This window comes from Alosa alosa, chromosome 22, assembly GCF_017589495.1.
Source record: "Alosa alosa isolate M-15738 ecotype Scorff River chromosome 22, AALO_Geno_1.1, whole genome shotgun sequence".
Lineage (NCBI taxonomy): Eukaryota > Metazoa > Chordata > Actinopteri > Clupeiformes > Clupeidae > Alosa > Alosa alosa.
Window position 1 is genome coordinate 12,667,316 of NC_063210.1, and position 18,816 is coordinate 12,686,131.

General features: G+C 39.8%; 1 protein-coding gene across 1 annotated transcript in view; it reads right to left on the minus strand.

Moving 5' to 3' along the window:
• The window catches only part of LOC125287132 (signal transducer and activator of transcription 5B-like), a 38,752-nt gene that overhangs the window by 13,030 nt on the left and 6,906 nt on the right, over positions 1-18,816 (minus strand). The window contains exons 3-8 of the mRNA XM_048232670.1: positions 13,921-14,077; positions 13,588-13,677; positions 7,872-8,046; positions 3,958-4,088; positions 1,877-2,028; positions 264-419 (exon numbers count right to left, since the gene is read on the minus strand). Coding sequence (XP_048088627.1) covers positions 264-419; positions 1,877-2,028; positions 3,958-4,088; positions 7,872-8,046; positions 13,588-13,677; positions 13,921-14,077 — 861 coding nt within the window. The remainder of the gene's footprint in view (positions 1-263; positions 420-1,876; positions 2,029-3,957; positions 4,089-7,871; positions 8,047-13,587; positions 13,678-13,920; positions 14,078-18,816) is intronic.

Sequence of the window (18,816 nt, forward strand, 5' to 3'; positions counted from 1 at the left end):
TAAGTGAATTTAAACATTTTTACGATCACATGGAGATGTACAATTAAAGCATGAACTTAAGACACCCCAGACCTGAAAAAGATATGGCCATGCACACACATGAAAAAACAACTCGTACTTAAAGTAAATAAAAACATTGTGAAAGTCATATGCAGTTATCTGTTTTCAGATGTTTAACAGCCTGGTACATGTCTGAATTCAGGCACAGAGCCTGAGAACTTTAGGCCCTGCATGCACGTACACACACACACGCACGCACACACCTGGTGACTAAGGCAGAAATTATGTCGGTAATGGTGGCGTTGAGCTCCTTGAGCAGGTCCTCGGTGGGCCCTGGGATAGGTAGCTGCTGGGTTAGATGTTCCACTCGCCGGATTTGCTGACGATTCTGCCAAATCGTGTCAGCAAGCTTCTCACACCTACACACACGCCCACCCGGCCAACCACAAACACAGTTTAGATGTCGAAATTACCGGCAGCACAGGAGGCGAGTGGGCGGGTGGCTTATACATCACTTCATATCAATTGGCATTCAGCACTACAGTAAAATGTCAGTCTGCTGGTTGTGAAGCATTCTCTACATCTGCTGTGCTGTGAGAGAGAGACTGAGTACGTTGTGACCCGTTGTGTGTGTCAGACCAGTGTTTCCCTTAGAAGTTTTTCCAGCAGTGGTGCTGTTACGTGCCGGAAGTTGCAATCAATTTAACCATACACACACAGGTGGAATAGTTCTGATGATACTGCAATAAGTTCACAACCACAAAGCATATTTGTTTCACAGTACAGAAATAGTCAAAAATAGTGCAGGCTACATTTCAGCACTCCATGAAATTATGCAGAAGTGGTCACCTGTGTTGTTCAGATTTAGCACCTACAGTATATAATCTAATTATAATGTAATGACCATCTATAAAATGTTATATCTTCCTTTTTCAGGACAGTCTGGGCTACCCATATCTGGGAAAGTACTGTATGATGTGATTCTTTTTGCATATGTCTTATGTCAGGCTTTATGTTTTTGAGATTTTTTTTTTTTTTTTTGCATTAATGTCAAACATCCCAGTAGAAATACATTTTTATCTGTGTAAGTGGGATGGTCTGGAATCTGGCCATATAAGAATCATAATGGTGGGATATTTACAAAAATGTACTGACATAATAGTTTACTTTAGAATACGTTATAATTGCAGCCCTAAATTGGAGACCATGCAGAAATGTGTTGCCATTTCAAAACCGGATTACTCAGGAACCACTTATTGTACGGAGACATGCTTTACATCCTCGATTCTGTAAGGTCTGTTGTTTATTGTGATATACAGTTTGCCATGTATTGAGTGAGGAATGCAAATATGATTAAATGTCAATTATTATATTAATTATTATTATAAATATTCTCACAAACCATTTATCACAGCAACTTGGCACTACTACCATTGGAAAGCTGCTTAGATTCCCTCATTCGCGTGATATACTGTGTGATATCTGTGACGAGTTGTTGAACCTGGACTTGAGATTTTACTGGGGCACAGTAAACTGAATTGTTTGGCGATCCGATGGAGGGGATGTTGCTGTAGCCGTTATGTTAGCGAAGCTACTACCTAGGCTACTTCAGAACGTATAGTATAGGCTGCAGGGGTTGTCTTCAGTTTTGTAATCGCCTGAAAGGTAACCTTTATGTAGCCTACAGTACATGTCCTGAACTTAGTCATGACTTTCAGAAAACAATTTCAACAATGACGTTGGCTGTTGTGCTTTTACAATGTAGGCCTAAATGTTGTGACATTACTGATCTGAAAATTTTGCAGTGGCACTAAAAATCCAGCGGCGGTGCTACGCTTCTGCTAAATACATAGTAGGGGAAACACTGCAGACTGACCAGGACTGAAGCACGTCCAGGCCTCCCTCTGCAGGCCCACCGTTCCCAGCCAGCTGCTGACGTCTCTTCCACTGGATCAACTCGTCATCTAGAATCACCGTCTGCTGCTTCCGTAGCAGGGCCAGCGTCGTCTGCTGCTTCTCAGCCAGCTCCTGAGGCAGGAGACAGGGGGGCCGTCAGAACAGGGTCCTTGGTACTGTACATGATAATCACGGTGTGTGTGTGTATCAACTCCGCATTTACCACTGCGCAGTTAAAGTCTCTTGCATGATATGCTTGTCAGCAGATGTATGCAGATGTATATGCTGTTAGAGCTATGCAATTAATTGTAACTTAAAAAATGAAAACAATCATTTTGATACAATTATTGTGCCGTATTCTGTTTTACAATGATGCTCTCTTTTTGACTTAAGTTACAGCGGGGAAAATAAGTATTGAACACGTCAACATTTTTTTTCAGTAAGTATTCTTCCAGTGAGGCTATTCGCATGAAATTTTCACCAGACATTAGTATTAACTTAGGTAATCCACACATATATAAAAATCCAAACATAATGTCTAAAAGTAGTGTTATGAGTACAAAAGTGGAATGGCACAGGGAAAAAGTATTGAACACGCTAAGAAAAAGCAGTACACAAACGCAAAGAATGGCAAGGAACAAACTGGAATCTATAAGTAGTCAGAGAAATTATCCCTCCTATCTGTACACATTGATATAAGCTGGGTTAGTACATACTGGTGGGCTATAAAAAGTTTTTTTGTTAGCAAGGTGTCACACAAGAAACATTTCATGATGGGTAAAAGCAAAGAGCCCTCCCAAGATCTTTGCAACCTTATTGTTGCAAAACATATCAATGGAACTGGTTACAGATGCACTTCAAAACTTCAGAATCATCCAGCATGCAGTATTGGAGCCATTATTTGCAAGTGGAAGGAACATCACATCATCATCAACTGGCCATGCACAGGATCTCCTTGCAAGATTTTTGACCAGGAAGTCAGAAGGATAGTCAGAAGAGTAGCCTAAGAGCCAAGGACCACTCTGAGAAAGCTCCAGAAAGATTTGGAGGCAGCAGGTACAATTGTTACAGAGAAAATCATAGGTAATGCACTCCACCGCCATGGCCTCTATGCACGCTCATCCCGCATTACTCTATTGCTGAAGAAAAACATGTCAAAGCTCTTTGAAATTTTGCTACACAACATTTGAACAATCCTATGACATACTGAGAGAATGTATTCTGGTTAAAAATTTAACTTTTCAGATGTCATACTACACACCATATTTGGAGGATAAATGGCACTGTGCATCACCCTAAAAATACCCTACCAACAGTGAGGTTTGGAGGTGGTGGCATCATGGTGTGGGCTGTTTTTCATCTCATGGTACTAGCAGACTTCATACAGTTGAAGGAATGATGAATGGAGTCATTTTGTTCCGGAAGAATCTTTACATCCACCAGGATGATGAGGATGAGACATGGCTAGACCTTGCAGCAGGACAACGATCCAAACCATTCAGTAAAGGAAACTCTCAATTGGTTTCAATGAAAGGAAATCAAGGCCCTGACTTTAATTCAATTGAACAGTTTTGGAAGTTAACTAAAGATCAGGATTCACAACAGGGACCCCTGAAATCTTCAATATTAAAGGACTATCTGTTTAAAAGAATGGGACAAACTCACACCAGAATACTGTGACTGATTAGTTTCATCATACAGGAAATGCCTTAAAGCTGTCATTACAAATAAAGGCTTTTCCACAAAGTATTTAAGAAATTTCAGCAGGCGTGTTTAATACTTTTTTCCTGTGTCATTCCACTTTATTGCACATAACTCTACCTATGGACTGTAATGTTTGGATTTTTTTTATATGGGTGGATTATCTGAGTTAATACTCATGTCTTACTGAAAAAAATGTTTTTGGTGGTTTTTTGACCATTTAAAAAATGGATGGTATTTCCAAGGTCATTGTGTTATTGTGCTAAATAATCAGGCTAATCTCAATATCGACCAAAACTATTATAAGGTTTTATGTGATGATGTTTTTTTGCCATAATTGAACTCCCCTCTGTGCCATACCTGTCTGAACTTCTGCAGCGTGTTGGCCTCGCGGGTCAGCCAGCTGTCCAGTGTGGTGCGCTTGCCCTGCAAGGTGGTCTCTCTCTGCACACGCTCCGCTGGGGGCAAGCTGGCCAGATTACTCAACTGAGCTAGAGAGAGAGAGAGAGAGAGAGAGAGAGAGAGAGAGAGAGAGAGAGAGAGAGAGAGAGAGAGAGAGAGAGCGAGAGCGAGAGCGAGAGAGAGAGAGGAGAGGAGTGGAGTGGAGCAGTGTTAATGATGTCAAAGAACAGACAGAAGAGTGAGTTATTACACAGATACTACAGACATAACACAAATGTTAAAATAGTGAATTGCTTTGTAACTCGTGAGTATGCTGATATTTGATTATCATTATGTGTGTGTGTGTGTGTGTGTGTGTGTGTTTGCAGAGTTCCAACTCAAATGTAAAATTCCATGACTTTTCCCTGACCTACTATATAATGACCTACTATATAATGAATAGTATAATATCCTGACTGATGATTTCAGAGCAGCCGTGTAGCGTTCAATAATCTTTTACTTTTGTAGAGCGGGAGATGAATAAATGGGCATTGAATAAAGAAAGTTGGGCTACTCAAGCAAGCAGCAAATCTAATCCAGACTGCATTTCGGGCGGAACTGCGAAGTGTGCTTGCCCTGGTCCGTCAGCAACGTGAGCAGACAGTGGCATACGCTATGCTGAACCTGGCTTGATCCAGGCATTGTAACGGGTGCCTTTCAGTGTTGGAGCAGTGGCAATATCCCAAAAGCTCTAGGAGAGGGCTATTCAACTATTGGCTTGCGGGTTGAATGTGATTCGTTGGATTTTACCTTTTGGCCTGCCTTCTCTAATTTAGCTTCTATGACTGAGATCAAATCAATAAAATAAAATGACAGCAGTGATTGGCTGCAAAAAGAAATAATGTCACGCGGTCTTATGCCTCTCAAACTGGGCTATCAGGTAACCTACAGAGGAATTGAAATTATGAAATATGACCAAGGCATTAAAAAGCTACTTGTTTGTCAGGATAATTTTTTCACTGATTTATTTAAAAAAATTTGAGCTATGAGTGTGAATGTTATATATTCCATCCCACAAATTATGTTTTACTGGTTTATTTGACAAATAATCTATATGGATTTGCTCTATAAAGACCGTGATGTCTGTTTGGGATTGTTTTGTGAGCCTGGGTTGTTTTGAGAGCCTATTGATGTAGCCCATCTCAGAATAAAGGAATACTTCATATTACTCGGAACCGACATATCCTAACTCTAAACCGGTCAAGCGGACATATCCTAACTTTATCCTATTTTAAACATCTCTATTTTTTTACTTAGCCTACTTCCATACAGTGACTCCTTTTAAGAAGTGGCCACTTCATTCGGGCGCTTACCGTGATTCACGCAGCAACATTATTAAATTAATCTGTCACCATATGCCTATGCTAACGCTTGCAAAGAGGAGAATCTTTTAATTTGATTCACAATGAAACGTTACATTTAATGTACATGTAAACAATGAGTAGGCTAGTTTTGGTTGTTGTTGGTGGTGTTACTGCATCCCTTAGTTATGCCTACAATGCAAAATTGTTCCTTTGTGATTGTTAGATGCATTTCAAAACATTACGACGTGAAATGCCACCACAAAACATTGTTTGTGAATCGGTCTTATTAGGAGTCCTTGCAGCTAAGCTGTCACAGACTCAGGCTACTTTTAGGGCTAAAATGCTTCCTGAATTACTCTTAGTAAAAAAATAGGAGTCCTAAAGTTCACGAGTGACGGTTATGAGTACAAGCATCTCATATCAAATGACCATGGCATTCACGCTAAGCAACATAAATCTCATAACGTTACAGCAACATCTCCTCCCTATGACCTAGCTAGCTAGCTTCTAGCCACACAAGAAATGAATGATGTTAAAATCTCTGCTTAGCATTCTAATAACAGAAGGGGCACATTTATGTGGACCACTACAACATGACTCATTATGTCTGTAACGTTAACTGTATAAAACACTTACTTTCATAAAGGAAGCACACCATCCAGCACATAGCCTACACATGGAAACCGATATTTTAGGTACTTGGCCCACGAACTCAAAGCGTGTCTCTCTGAAGCTCTGTTCTAGAATCTTTGTTCTGAAGTCTGTCCCGTTGCTAAGCAACATCAAATAAACAAAATGACAGTCTTCCAGTATTAAATGTCTATGTGTGCTTCCTAATGGATGTGTGTGGTTTGCAATTAGAATAAACAAGAAATAACATTTCCAATAATTTCCCATGATAAATTACATAATATTTGCACCTTCCTTACTTGTGAATCTCACACCATTATTTCAAGTAGGCTACACTAGTGAAATGTGATACAACGTTGCCACCTAGCATCCAGATGTAGGCTATTTAACATTAATTGACATTGCTTGTTTATTCTTTTCGTCAACTCCATGCTTTTAGAAAACAATCTTTTTTATCATAGTACCCTCTTCAATGAGCGATTACCAGCTCGTTTTTGTAACAGAGATAGCTGTTTATTGTCCCTAGGTTTACAGAAACACCTATTCATTAATACGTAGCCTATGGGTGCTGCCGACCACTGTTCATTACATGGCCCAGAATGCCTTGCATGTCTTTACAACAAAACAACACAGTAAAACCTAAATGCCCGTAAACATATGCATTTGCATACTTGTAACATTTTTAATAATACTCTCCCATCATGATATGTAACAATAATGAAAAAATTTAATTTGAATACCGTCAATGTGAAAACAACTCTATTATGTAAGCTATATATAGCTACTGTTCTCCTTGCTATTTCAGTTCGTAAGTCCATACTATCCCATGGCAGAGCAAGGATTTCATGATTGGGCAAGGTTGCCTGGAGACATTGTGTCTGCTCTGAGACATTGTGCATACATGGAAGGCATTGTGATAGAAGGTGAATGGTGAAAGGTGAATGGTGTGAGTTACCAAATACCGTGGGTGGTTTGCCAAATGATGGAAACTTTTGAATATTTCTTTTTTTTTAAAAATTTGGTATCGATATGTGACAGTGTTCCTGAGATATGGATCGACTTCCTGTTTCGAGCTTACATTTCCGATTTCGTTTGGCTGTGACGGGCAAACGCTTTGAAAATCAAAAATCCTTCCGCTTAACATTTGTGAGGCTTGGTCCAAGGATAATGTACGTCAAGTTTAGTATGCTCGGACCAAATTTGTGACCTGTGAAAATTTAGTTTAAGCTTTCTGTTCAATCCAATATGGCGGATCGAACGGCACGCCCACCTGACGCCATCTTCGTGACCAACTTACACCGTACTGACCGGACGCTTTAAAGTTGGAACGGTGTCTCTGTCTCAAAGGGCCTAGGCGCTTAGGGCTGACAAAAAAAATTAGGAGACGGAAAAATAATAATAAAACTTAAGAAGAACAATAAGTGTGCTGCTTTGCAAGCACACTTAATAACCAGATATACACTAGTTATGCATGGAAATATTTGCATTAATGTATTTTGGCAAGTAAATTGTAAACTGCTACAACAAAATCCCCTGACATTCCATGACTTTGCCCCAAACATTACACAATTCCCTGACTTTCCATGTCTGGAATAGACTTTCCAAAATTCCATGATATTCCAGAAATTCCATGACCTGTGGGAACCCTGTGTTTGTGTGTGTATAAGTATAAGTATATATATTTTTTTGATCCCGTGAGGGAAATTTGGTCTCTGCATTTAACCCAATCGGTGAATTAGTGAAACACACTAAGCACACAGTGAACACAGTGAGGTGAAGCACACACTAATCCCGGAGCAGTGAGCTGCCTGCTTCAACGGCGGCGCTCGGGGAGCAGTGAGGGGTTAGGTGCCTTGCTCAGGGGCACTTCAGCCGTGGCCCACTGGTCGTGTGTGTTACCTTGTATGCGCAGGCTTTCCTGGTACTGAATGATGAAGTACTCTTGGCTGTGCTGCAGCTTGCGTAGCTCGTTCTCTGTGTCCTGAGTCATCACCCGCAGTTCCTCAAATGTCTGGTTGATCTGCTGATACTTCTGAGAGGTGCCGTCCACCAGCCCACCCCTGCTAGAGTTCACCTAACCCCACAGACAGAGGGAACCACGGCAACACAGGCCCAAATAAGTGCCTACTTGTGGCAAGGTGTCATTGTAATTGTAAAGAATGAAGCAGTCATTGTAAAGGGCTATGATTTAGGTAGCAAAAACACATTCATGCATTTGCACCATGTGCCAAACAATTGTGTGTGTGTTTATGTATATATTTTATATGCAACTTTGCAGAATGTGTGTGGTGAACACTGTGTAAACACATTCATAAGTGTAAATATTTTTAAGGAACATGTGAATGCATTACTCATTTGCTCACAGCAGAAGTACTACTCACTATGTAGAGTGTTTTGTAGTGTACTGTGTTGTGTGAATGTGCTGTGTAACCACAGCATAATGTGTTGTGTGTTGTATAGGGCTGGGACAACGCGTCGACGTAATCGATGACGTCGACGCAAAAAATACGTCGACGCAAAATATGAGCGTCGATTCGTCAAGCATAACGTGTGCTGCTAAATATTTTCAATTTTACACCTTCAGTGTTTTCCATACGTTGACTAATTGGTGGCTGGGTACCACGAAATCAAAACCGGCCACCACACATTGATGTTCTATGTTGTAGGCCTACTATTTAAATTAAAGATAAGATAAAATAATTTCATTGAGCTGCACTTTTTACTCACACAGGCTTTCCTCGCCCAGCCCGCTCTCTCTCGTAACGAGCCCGCTGCTCCTCATGCATGTGCATTTAACAAAATATTCACGATTTTTGAAGGATTGTTGTTGCCACATAGAAGCACTTAGTACAGCAGCTAAGCACCGGAATCATTCAGTTTTTGCAGAAAGCATGAAACTTGGCACAGTTATACTACTACCCCTAGTGATCAAAAATTTAAATGGACCCCAACACATAGCACCCCCTAGTGGCCGCCATCTTGAATTCAAATATGGCTACCATTCTTAATAGAATTGTTGATACAACTTCAAAATTAAACAAGATAAAAAAGTATTTTAAGTTCTAACACTCAATTGTTAGGGTCAAGGAAGCTATTGACAGGATTTCCAAACAAACTTGATGTTGGCCATTTTGAAATCCAATATGGAGGATACCAAATGTGAAAATATAGACCATCTCTATTGTTATTCATGATAGAAATATCATTCAAAAACAATTTAAAAGTTTGAACAGTCATTTTATCACATGACAACCTCAATAATATACAAGCCATCAAGTATAATCTGGTAAGATTCCAATATGGCCACAATGTGTAAGAAAATAAGCCAATTATTCTACATCTTGGTTAATTGAAGTAACTACCTACATCATCAATACATTCTTATTCTACCTTCTTCTCTTTCTGAGCAAACCTTAACTCTTACTTACTATACACTGCTCAAAAAAATATACACTTTAAAAAATAAAACACATCAGATTTCAATGGGGAAAAAACATCATGCTGGATATCTACATTACATTAGGCTGGCGATTTTTTTTAGCCAAAGCCCACAACCTGGTAAACGGTTTAATGCTTTTAAAACAATTCTCTCAACAATTCTAGAACAATTTAAAACAATTCAAAAAGGTAGAGTACAATAGGGAAGAGTGCATAAGTGAGTACTGTTTTTATACAGTCAAGTCAGGTGGTAAGTTCTAGAATTAGCTAGTTGTAAGTAGTGCTACGAGAGAAGATTTTCTTTGAAGAGCTGGGTCTTCAGGAGTTTTTTGAAGATGGAGAGGGATGTCCCTGCTCTAGTAGGAACTGGTAGCGCGTTCTACCAACGAGGAACAACAGATGAAAAAAGTTTGGATTGACCTGAGCGTACTGGTGGCAGAGCTAGACAATGTTTGTCTGAAGAGCGCAACGGTTGGGGGGTAGCATATAATGCCTGTATGAGGGCATTCAAGTAGGTGGGAGCAGTAGGTTTAGCTGGGAGGACCAGCAGTTTGTTTTTTGAGAGGTTTAGCTGGAGGTGGTGTGCCTTCATCCATGAAGATATGTCTGAGAGGCAGTCCGTGTCGAGACCAAGGGGTCATCAGGTGGAAAGAACAGATAAAGCTATGTGTCATCTGCATAGCAGTGGTATGAGAAGCTGTGCGAATGTATAATCTGTCCAAAAGAAGTGATGTGGATAGCAAAGAGAAGGGGGCCCAGTACTGAGCCCTGGGGGACCCCTGTGGTGGGATAGTGAGGTGCGGACAGATGTCCAAGCCATGATGCGTTAAACGAGCATCCTGTGAGGTAGGATTCAAACTGATATGGACTGGGTAATATGTTAGGAACAAAAGGATGCCACTTCGTTATTTGGGAATGAAAATGATCAATCCACAGAGGACTGAATTCAAAGACCCCCCGAAAATCTAAGTGGAAAAAATGACACGGCAAGCTAGTCCATTTTGCTTGAATTTCAGCGCAGCAACTCATGATGGTACTCAGTAGTTTGTATGGCCCCGACATGCTTGATGGCATCGGGGCATGCTCCTAATGAAATGGCGGATGGTGTCCTGGGGAATTACTTAGCTCCTTGACAGTCGGTGGTGCAACCTGGCGGTGTTGGATGGACCAAAATATAATGTCCCAGAGGTGTTCAATCGGATTTAAGTCAGGGGAGTGTGGGGGGGACAGTCAATGGAACTGCCTGCACATTCTCACTACATGTGTCCAGCCATTGTTGTGCACCAGGAGGAACCCAGGGCCCACTGCACCAATACAGGGTCAGACAATGGGTCTGAAGTTTTCATCCTGATGCCTAAGAGTAGTGAGGGTGCAGTTGTCTTGCCCATAGAGGTGTGTGCGTCCTTCCAAGGATATCCCTCCCCAGACCATCATGCTGAATGATGTTGCACCACCAAACCTTTAAATGTCATGTGCTGAACCTGGTCTCATTTGTTGCAGGCAGCATTACATTCTCAAAGACATCTTTAAATGGCTCCTACTGTTTGTTGTTGCACAAAGGAGCAGATACTGGTCCTGCTGCTGGGTTAAGGACCCTCTACCATCCTGCCCAGCTCTCCTTGAGCAAGTGTTTACTGGAATCTCCTACATGCTCTTGAGACTCTGCTGGGAGACACAGCAATCCTTCTGGCAATGCAACGTATTGGTGTACCATTCTGGAGGAGTTGGACTACCTGTGCAATGTTTGTAGGCTCCAGGTACTGGCTTATGCTACCAGTAGTGACACTGACCCTAGCCAAATGTGAAACTAGTGAAAAATCAGTCAAGGAGGATAAAGATGAAAAATGTATCATTTGCCACCACCTCTAACATTCCTGTTTTTACAGACCTATCTCCCTTCTTCCTTTCTTGTCAAAGTTTTTGGAGAAAATGGTCTTCAAGCAAGTCTTGGACTTACTATATCAGAACAACCTGCTAGACGCTATGCAGTCTGTTTTCAAGAGTCATTCTACTGAAACTGCTTTTCTGTCTGTGACTGAAGCATTGACAGTAGCTAAGTCCTCATCTAAGTTGCTAAGTCATTAGTATTCATTCTACTACACTTATCTGCAGCCTTAGATACTGTTAACCATGACATTCTCCTTTCTACACTATCTGAACTGGAATGTCTAGGAAAGCCCTTGACTGGTTTAAATCCTTCCTTAAAGGGCACATGACCTCACCACAGGTGTGCATCAGGGATCAGTATTAGGGCCCCTACTTTTCTCTATTTTCACACTTCCTTGGGTGAGACCATTCGCTACCATGAATTTGATTATCATTGCTATGCGGACGATGCTCAACTTTACCTGTCTTAAGCATTTGGTGTTTCCACCAGACTTGGTGCTGAACGCACTAGCAAGTGTCCTAAAAGTGCTGGTTCACTGACTAGCATAAGCCCTAATGTGTCAGGAGGAGCTAAACTCATAAGGTATTACATATTTAAATTAGCTTCATTGACAGGCATAATCATGTTATGGGATGCAAAATATTAAACAACAATAAAACAAAATAGACCTTTTCAAACAATCACTATAAGCCTTAAAAGAAACTTTAGCATATGCTAATTGGCCCCACCCACCTCAATTAAATTAGGCTAACAGTAGGATGTGTTGGACTGGGTTATGTACTAATTTATCTAACTATGACTGGGTGTATGTACTAATTTATCTAACTCTAGGATAGAAGACAAAATAGCTAATTTCCCAAAAGGCAGCATATGTTTTTTTAAGAGACTTGACAGACGCTAGCATCCAAGGGTTTTAGCCTCCTTGCTAGCATGCCAGCCTCTAGGGGGCAAATTAGAAGGATTGAGCCCAGGCAAGTGCAGGGTTTAGTCACACAGTCAAAACTTCACACATAGCCCAAACGCACCCCAGTTTTTGACTCAGTGTCAGAATGTATGGCTACTTCCTTAAAATTTTAATTATGCATGATTGTCTCATAATATATTTCATAATGCTGAAAGATGGCTGTAGACATGTCATATTATGTGTTAAAAGCAGCATAGCATTATAAATGTAGAAAAAAAGGCATATTTTGGTGGCCATATTTGAAGTCAAGATAGGGGCCACTAGGGGGCGCTATGTGTTGGGGTCCATTTCAATTTTTGATCACTAGGGGTAGTACTATACCTGTACCAAGTTTCGTGCTTTCTGCAAAAACTGAACGATTCAGGTAAAAATCTGGCCTTAGCCGCTGTACTAACTGCATAGAACACAGTGGGCTAAATTGCTATTAAATCCCTGCTGCGCAAATTTGCAGCATTAAAACAGCTGAATTAAAGTTAAAGTAAACTCTGCTAAGGCCTTATCACAACATAACTTAGTACATTGAGGAGACTAAACTAAGTTACAGTATGCAATCAAGCAGTATCTCAAAGCTAACGTTAGAATACTGTTTGGGTGTCAAGTTTAGCATGCTTACTTGCAGCTGCTTATTCGTTACTCATGCAGGGCTCATTTTATTGACTCTGAATGTTTGCAAAATCCGATGTAAAATGGAAAAGTGTTTTCCAAGACTCAAAAGTGCTTGTCCAAAGGAGAAGTGCGCACCGTTATTTGAACTAACCACGTTATGAATTGCATCCACACATCAGCAGCCTTTAACTGTGTTAATGTTAATTGCAAGGATTCCTACACAAACGTCTTAAAATGACAGGCACTCAATTAGACATACACTACTGAACTTTATTGAATGCTACCTCTGACTAAGAATGCATTAATTTGCACTTGTACAATCTTTTATTTTGGAATCTTAAGAGCAATAACCATTTATTGCAATGTTAAAGAATTCATGTTTTTTTTCATTCAGATGTGTAAACATGAATAAGTTGCTATTAGTGAATTAATGGGGAGATAATCGAATCGAAATCGAATCGGACTGAAAAAATGAATCGTTAGATTAATCGATGCATCGAAAAAATAATCGCTAGATTAATCGTTTAAAAAATAATCGTTTATCCCAGCCCTAGTGTTGTATGTTTATATGGGTTATGCATGTATGCGACACACTAACTAACTCAGTATGTAGTATGTTATGTAGTGTGTTGTGTGTATGTGCTGTACTGTGTAGTATGTATGTTTATACATACGTATGTATATGCATGTTTATGCACATTTGCAACACTCTAACTCACATTATTAGCAGCCTGCACCAGTCTCTCCTCCGTGCAGAGGATGTGCTTGATGCACCGCACCAGCTCTAGGGGACAGCGGTCATAGGCCGTCTAGAAGGCAAATTAGACTGACCTTTCAAATAACTGTTCAAACCAATTACACACCAATAACAAATTCATGAGGACTAATTGCATGCAGCCAACTGTAAAACTAGAAACGTGAAAAAAAAAAATATATGATTGGTGAAGTTAACATTGAATCTCAGGAATGCAGTCAATTTTTTTTTTAGAATTTGCTTTTACAGGTACGCAATGCTAGGTACTTAAGCGCTGTGCATGTGCTGTTTAGGCCACCTGCAGCTGGGTGGCGTAGTGGCCCAGTTTGATCTTGAGTAGGAAGCCATCCTCTCCCACGGTGTGCTCGGCCCGCTTCTGCAGCTCTTGGATCAGGCTCTCCAACAAGCGCTTGGCTTTGAACTCCTCCTGTGTGTTCTCATGGTCAACAGCGTCCCTAGGCAGGTAAAGAAAACAACAACATTAACATGCATGCTTGTACGGAGCCCCCGAAGGGCCATGGTGTGAATTAGCTTTTAGAGGTGGACATTTATTTTTAGAGCTCGTCAGAGTTTTGCAGTCCCTCGCAATATCTTTGACTTAGCGAGTGAATGCCAAAAGCTATTGCGAAGGAATGCAAAACTATTGCAAGGAAACTCAATAAGAGCTCAAAAACAAAAATCCCATGACAATAGTAAATTCCCACCATGCCCCTTTTGGAGGCCCAGTATGCTTGTGCACACATATCTGATAAAAACTAGACTGCATTTCCGGCGGGAACTGCAAAAGTGTGCTTGCCCTGGTCCGGTCACCAACGTGAGCAGACAGTGGCATACGCTATGCTGAACCTGGCTTGATCCAGGCATTGTAACAGTGCCTTTCAGTGTTGGAGCAGTGGCAATATCTCAAAAGCTCTAGGAGAGGGCTATTCAACTACTGGCTTGTGGGTTGAATGTGGTTCGTTGGATTTTACCTTTGGCCTGCCTTCGAATTTAGCTTCTATGACTAAAATCAAATCAATAAAATAAAACAACAGCAGTGATTGGCTGAAAAAATAAATAATGTCACGCGTCTTGCACCTCTCAAACTGGGCTATCAGGTAACCTAGAGAAAAATGTGATATTATGAAATATGACTAAGGCATTAAAATGCTGCTTGTTTATGTAGCACCCCTCTACTCTACTTAATAATAAATTGCACTTTAAAGTAAAAGGAGGTGCTTCTATGAGTTACTGTTAAGTTTAGGCCAGTTCTAGGTTCGGCATTAAGGGGAGTAAATTGACAAGGACACCAGTATGTAAAATGTTATCAATAAATAAGGCAGGTTTATTAAATGTAAGAATATCTTTTCTCTGAGAAAAGAAGAGGAAACATTGGTAAATAGAAAATAAATAGTAAATAAATACAAAACCCTATAAAAAATAATAAAAGAGCTCTTAAAAAATGCAAAGTATCAAATCAATAGTTAAAAACTCAAATGTCCAAAAGAAAAGAAATACCCAGGTAAGGTGGTGTGAGTGTACAATGTCAGTGTATGTGTGAAGGCTTATCTGTATCCAGGGAACAGATCCAAGGGGTTGGTTATCCAGTATGAAAGGGCAGTTCAAGGGGTTGCTTATCCAGTATGAAAGGGTAGAACAATTCAATCGATCGACTCGCCATCCAGTGTTCCAGTGTACATAAAAAACCAATCTGCATACAGCAGTTTGAGAATACAATTAAGGATATATATTCAATATCAAAGTCGTAAAATATCATTAAATTCCAATTGAACTACAATTCCAGTTCAATTAAGTCCCATTAACTTAGCTAGGCACAAACCACGACGTTAGCATTAAGCTGGTAATGAGAGAGAAGAGGTGCCGCTCACTCACACACACACACACAGGCTACTACTGTGCCCTCCTCTAAACATTCTAATATTAACGCCTCCTATCTCTTAGGAGTTCGTTACTACCAACGATCATATATTTAAAATCATGTAATTCAATATATTCATTAACAACTTCTCTATTACTCAAAAACATACTTAAAGACAATATTATTACAATAGCAGCACTTAAAAGAACAATAAAGTAAAAGCATCTCGATTGGTTTTTTTAATTAGTTAGCTCAGTTTTCTAGCATGCTAATCATCCTATTGACTTGAATGCACTATCAGCTAACGGTGCTAATCACTGCGCTAGCGAAGTATTTTAACTCACGGAGTTCGAGGTTCAAACAACAACACAGGTCTTCAACAATCAGTAGAAAAATAGGTATAAGGAAAGGTAAGATGATTTAATACGATCAATAGATTTAGAAAAAGTTAGATTAGAGTTAGATAAAGTTAGTATTCATTTTCTTAAGAGGATTATCAGTAACGCCTAATCAATTTCATTCAAGTGGAGTCTCGAGAGTGAAAAACAAACCCGCCACCTAGGAGATGACTATACCACAATAAAAAGTATTTTAGAATACCTGCACTTTCAAACAGACCAAAAAAGAAATACATATAATCATGTAAACTCAGCTTCTTGCTATTTATTCATATTTATTCTATTTATATATTAAAATATTTATTGAACTCAAACTGTTCTAAAACTAAAGTTATGGTCTTAGTAACCAAACTTTAAGGTGGGTTACACCTGTCAGGATAATTTTTCACTGATTTATTTTAAAAATATGAGCTATGAGTGTGAATGTTATATATTCCATCCCCTAATTCTGTTTTACTGGTTTATTTGACAAATAATCTATATGGATTTGCTCTATAAAGACCTTATGTCTGTTTGGGATTGTTTTGAGAGCCTATTGATGTATCTTAGAATAAAGGAATGTCCACAACATTAGTGATGTTTTTTATGTGTGTGTGAATGTATTTTACTTAACTCGTTGAATGTAGCTGGATACTCATGAACGCATGTCTCTAATAGCCACAATAGGAGTAATTTTAGCAACACCGTATTTTGTGTGGCCTATAACGACCCAGTGGATCATGAAAATGTTCACAATGAAACGTTACATTTAATGTACATGTTGACAATGAGTAGGCTAGTTTTGGTTGTTGTTGGTGGGGTTACTGCATCCCTTAGTTATGCCTACAATGCAAAATTGTTCCCTCGCGATTGTTAGCTCCTGCAGACGCATTTCAAAACATTGCGACGTGAAATGCCACCACAAAAAATTGTTCAGTCTTAGTGAGTTAGGAGTCTTCGCGACTTCTTTTAAGCTGTCACAGACTCAGGCGCTACTTTTAGGGCTAAAATGCTTCCTGAATTACTCTTAGTAAAAAAAAATAGGTGTCCTAAAGTTACGAGTACAAGCATCTCATATCAAATGACCATGGCATCACGCTAAGCAACATAAATCCCATACAGCAACATCTCCTCCCAAGCTTCTAGCCACACATGAAATGAATAATGTTAGCCTAAATCTCTGCTTAGCATGCTTCTCTGCTTAGCATTCTAATAACAGAAGGGGCACATTTATGTTGACCACTACAATATGACTCATTATATCTGTAACTGTATAAAACACTTACTTTCATAAAAGACGCACACCATCCAGCACACACATGGAAACCGATATTTTAGGCACTTGGCCACAAACTCAAAACGTGTCTCTCTGAAGCTCTGTTCTAGAATCTTTGCTCTGTTGTTCCCAGAGCTGCTAGGCAACAACAAATAAACAAAATGACAGTCTTTGATACCAATGGTATCAAAAGTGTAATGAGTGATTACTTAATGGATGTGTGTGGTTTGCAATTAGAATAAACAAGAAATAACATTTCCAATAATTTCCCATGATAAATTACATATTTGCACCTTCCTTACTTATGAAGCTCACTAATGCCACCGTATTTAGTAAAATGTAATACAACGTTGCCACCTTGCGTTCAGATGTAGGCTATTTAAGATTAACGTGGCATTTCCTGCTTATTCTTTTGTCAACACCATGCTTTTAGGAAAACAATCATAGTTCCCTCTTCAATGAGCGATTACCAGCTCATTTTTGTAACAGAGATAGCCGTTTATTGTCCCTAGGTTTACAGAAACACCTATTCATATTAATACGGAGCCTATGGAGTGCTGCCGACCACTGTTCATTACGGCCCAGAATGCCTTGCATGTCTTTACAACAAAACAACACAGTAAAACCTAAATGCCCGTAAACATATGCATTTGCATACTTGTAACATTTTTAATAATACTCTCCCATCCATCATGATATTTAACAATAATGAAAATTTTAATTTGAATACCGTCAATGTGAAAATAACTGTAATACTATCCCATGGCAGAGCAAGGATTTCATGATTGGGCAAGGTTGCCCGGAGACATTGTGGGCTGCCCAGAGACATTGTGCATACTTGGAAGGCATTGTGATAGATGTACCAGTACAACTGCAAATGTGGAAGGTGATAGTTACCAAATCGGGTGGGTGGTTTGCCAAATGCTGGAAACTTTGAATGTTTTTTTTTTTAGCTTATGCACCCTCACATTGGAGTCCCGAAGTTCAAATACAAAATTTGGTATCGATATGTGACAGTGTTCCTGAGATATGGACCGACTTCCTGTTTCGAGCTTAGCGCCCGATTTCGCTTTGGCTGTGACGGGCAAACGCTTTAAAATCAAAAATCCTTCTGGGAACTTTTGTGAGGCTTGGTCCAAGGATAATGTAACGCCAAGTTTAGCGCGTTCTCGACCAAATTTGTGACCTGTGAAAATGTAGTTTTGCTTTCTGTTCAATCCAATATGGCGGATCTAACGACACGCCCACCTGGCGCCACCTTCGCGAGCAACTTACACCGGTACTGACCGGACGTTTTAAAGTTGGAACGGTGTCTCTGTCTCAAAGGGCCTAGGCGCTAGGGCTGACAAAAAATTAGGGAGACGGGAAAAATAATAATAAACCGCAAGCGGTGATTTAACGGGGTCCGAGCAAAATGAACATGAGGTAGCATAGCTTTTTAGTTTACATATGCTTTGATTGTTTGGGCCCAATTGTTAAAAAAAAACGTGATTAGATTTCAGTTATCGGATTTCAGTTACCGGATTTCTGCTATCGGATTTCAAATCTTGAAAATGGGTTGTTAAAAGGGAAACAAGGATCCTGAAATTGGATTAGATCACATAATCTATTCTTGGTTTTGATCTGGATAAAACCTTTGTGTTGTTCAAAACTTCAGTTGGATTGGAATAAATTTGATCCATA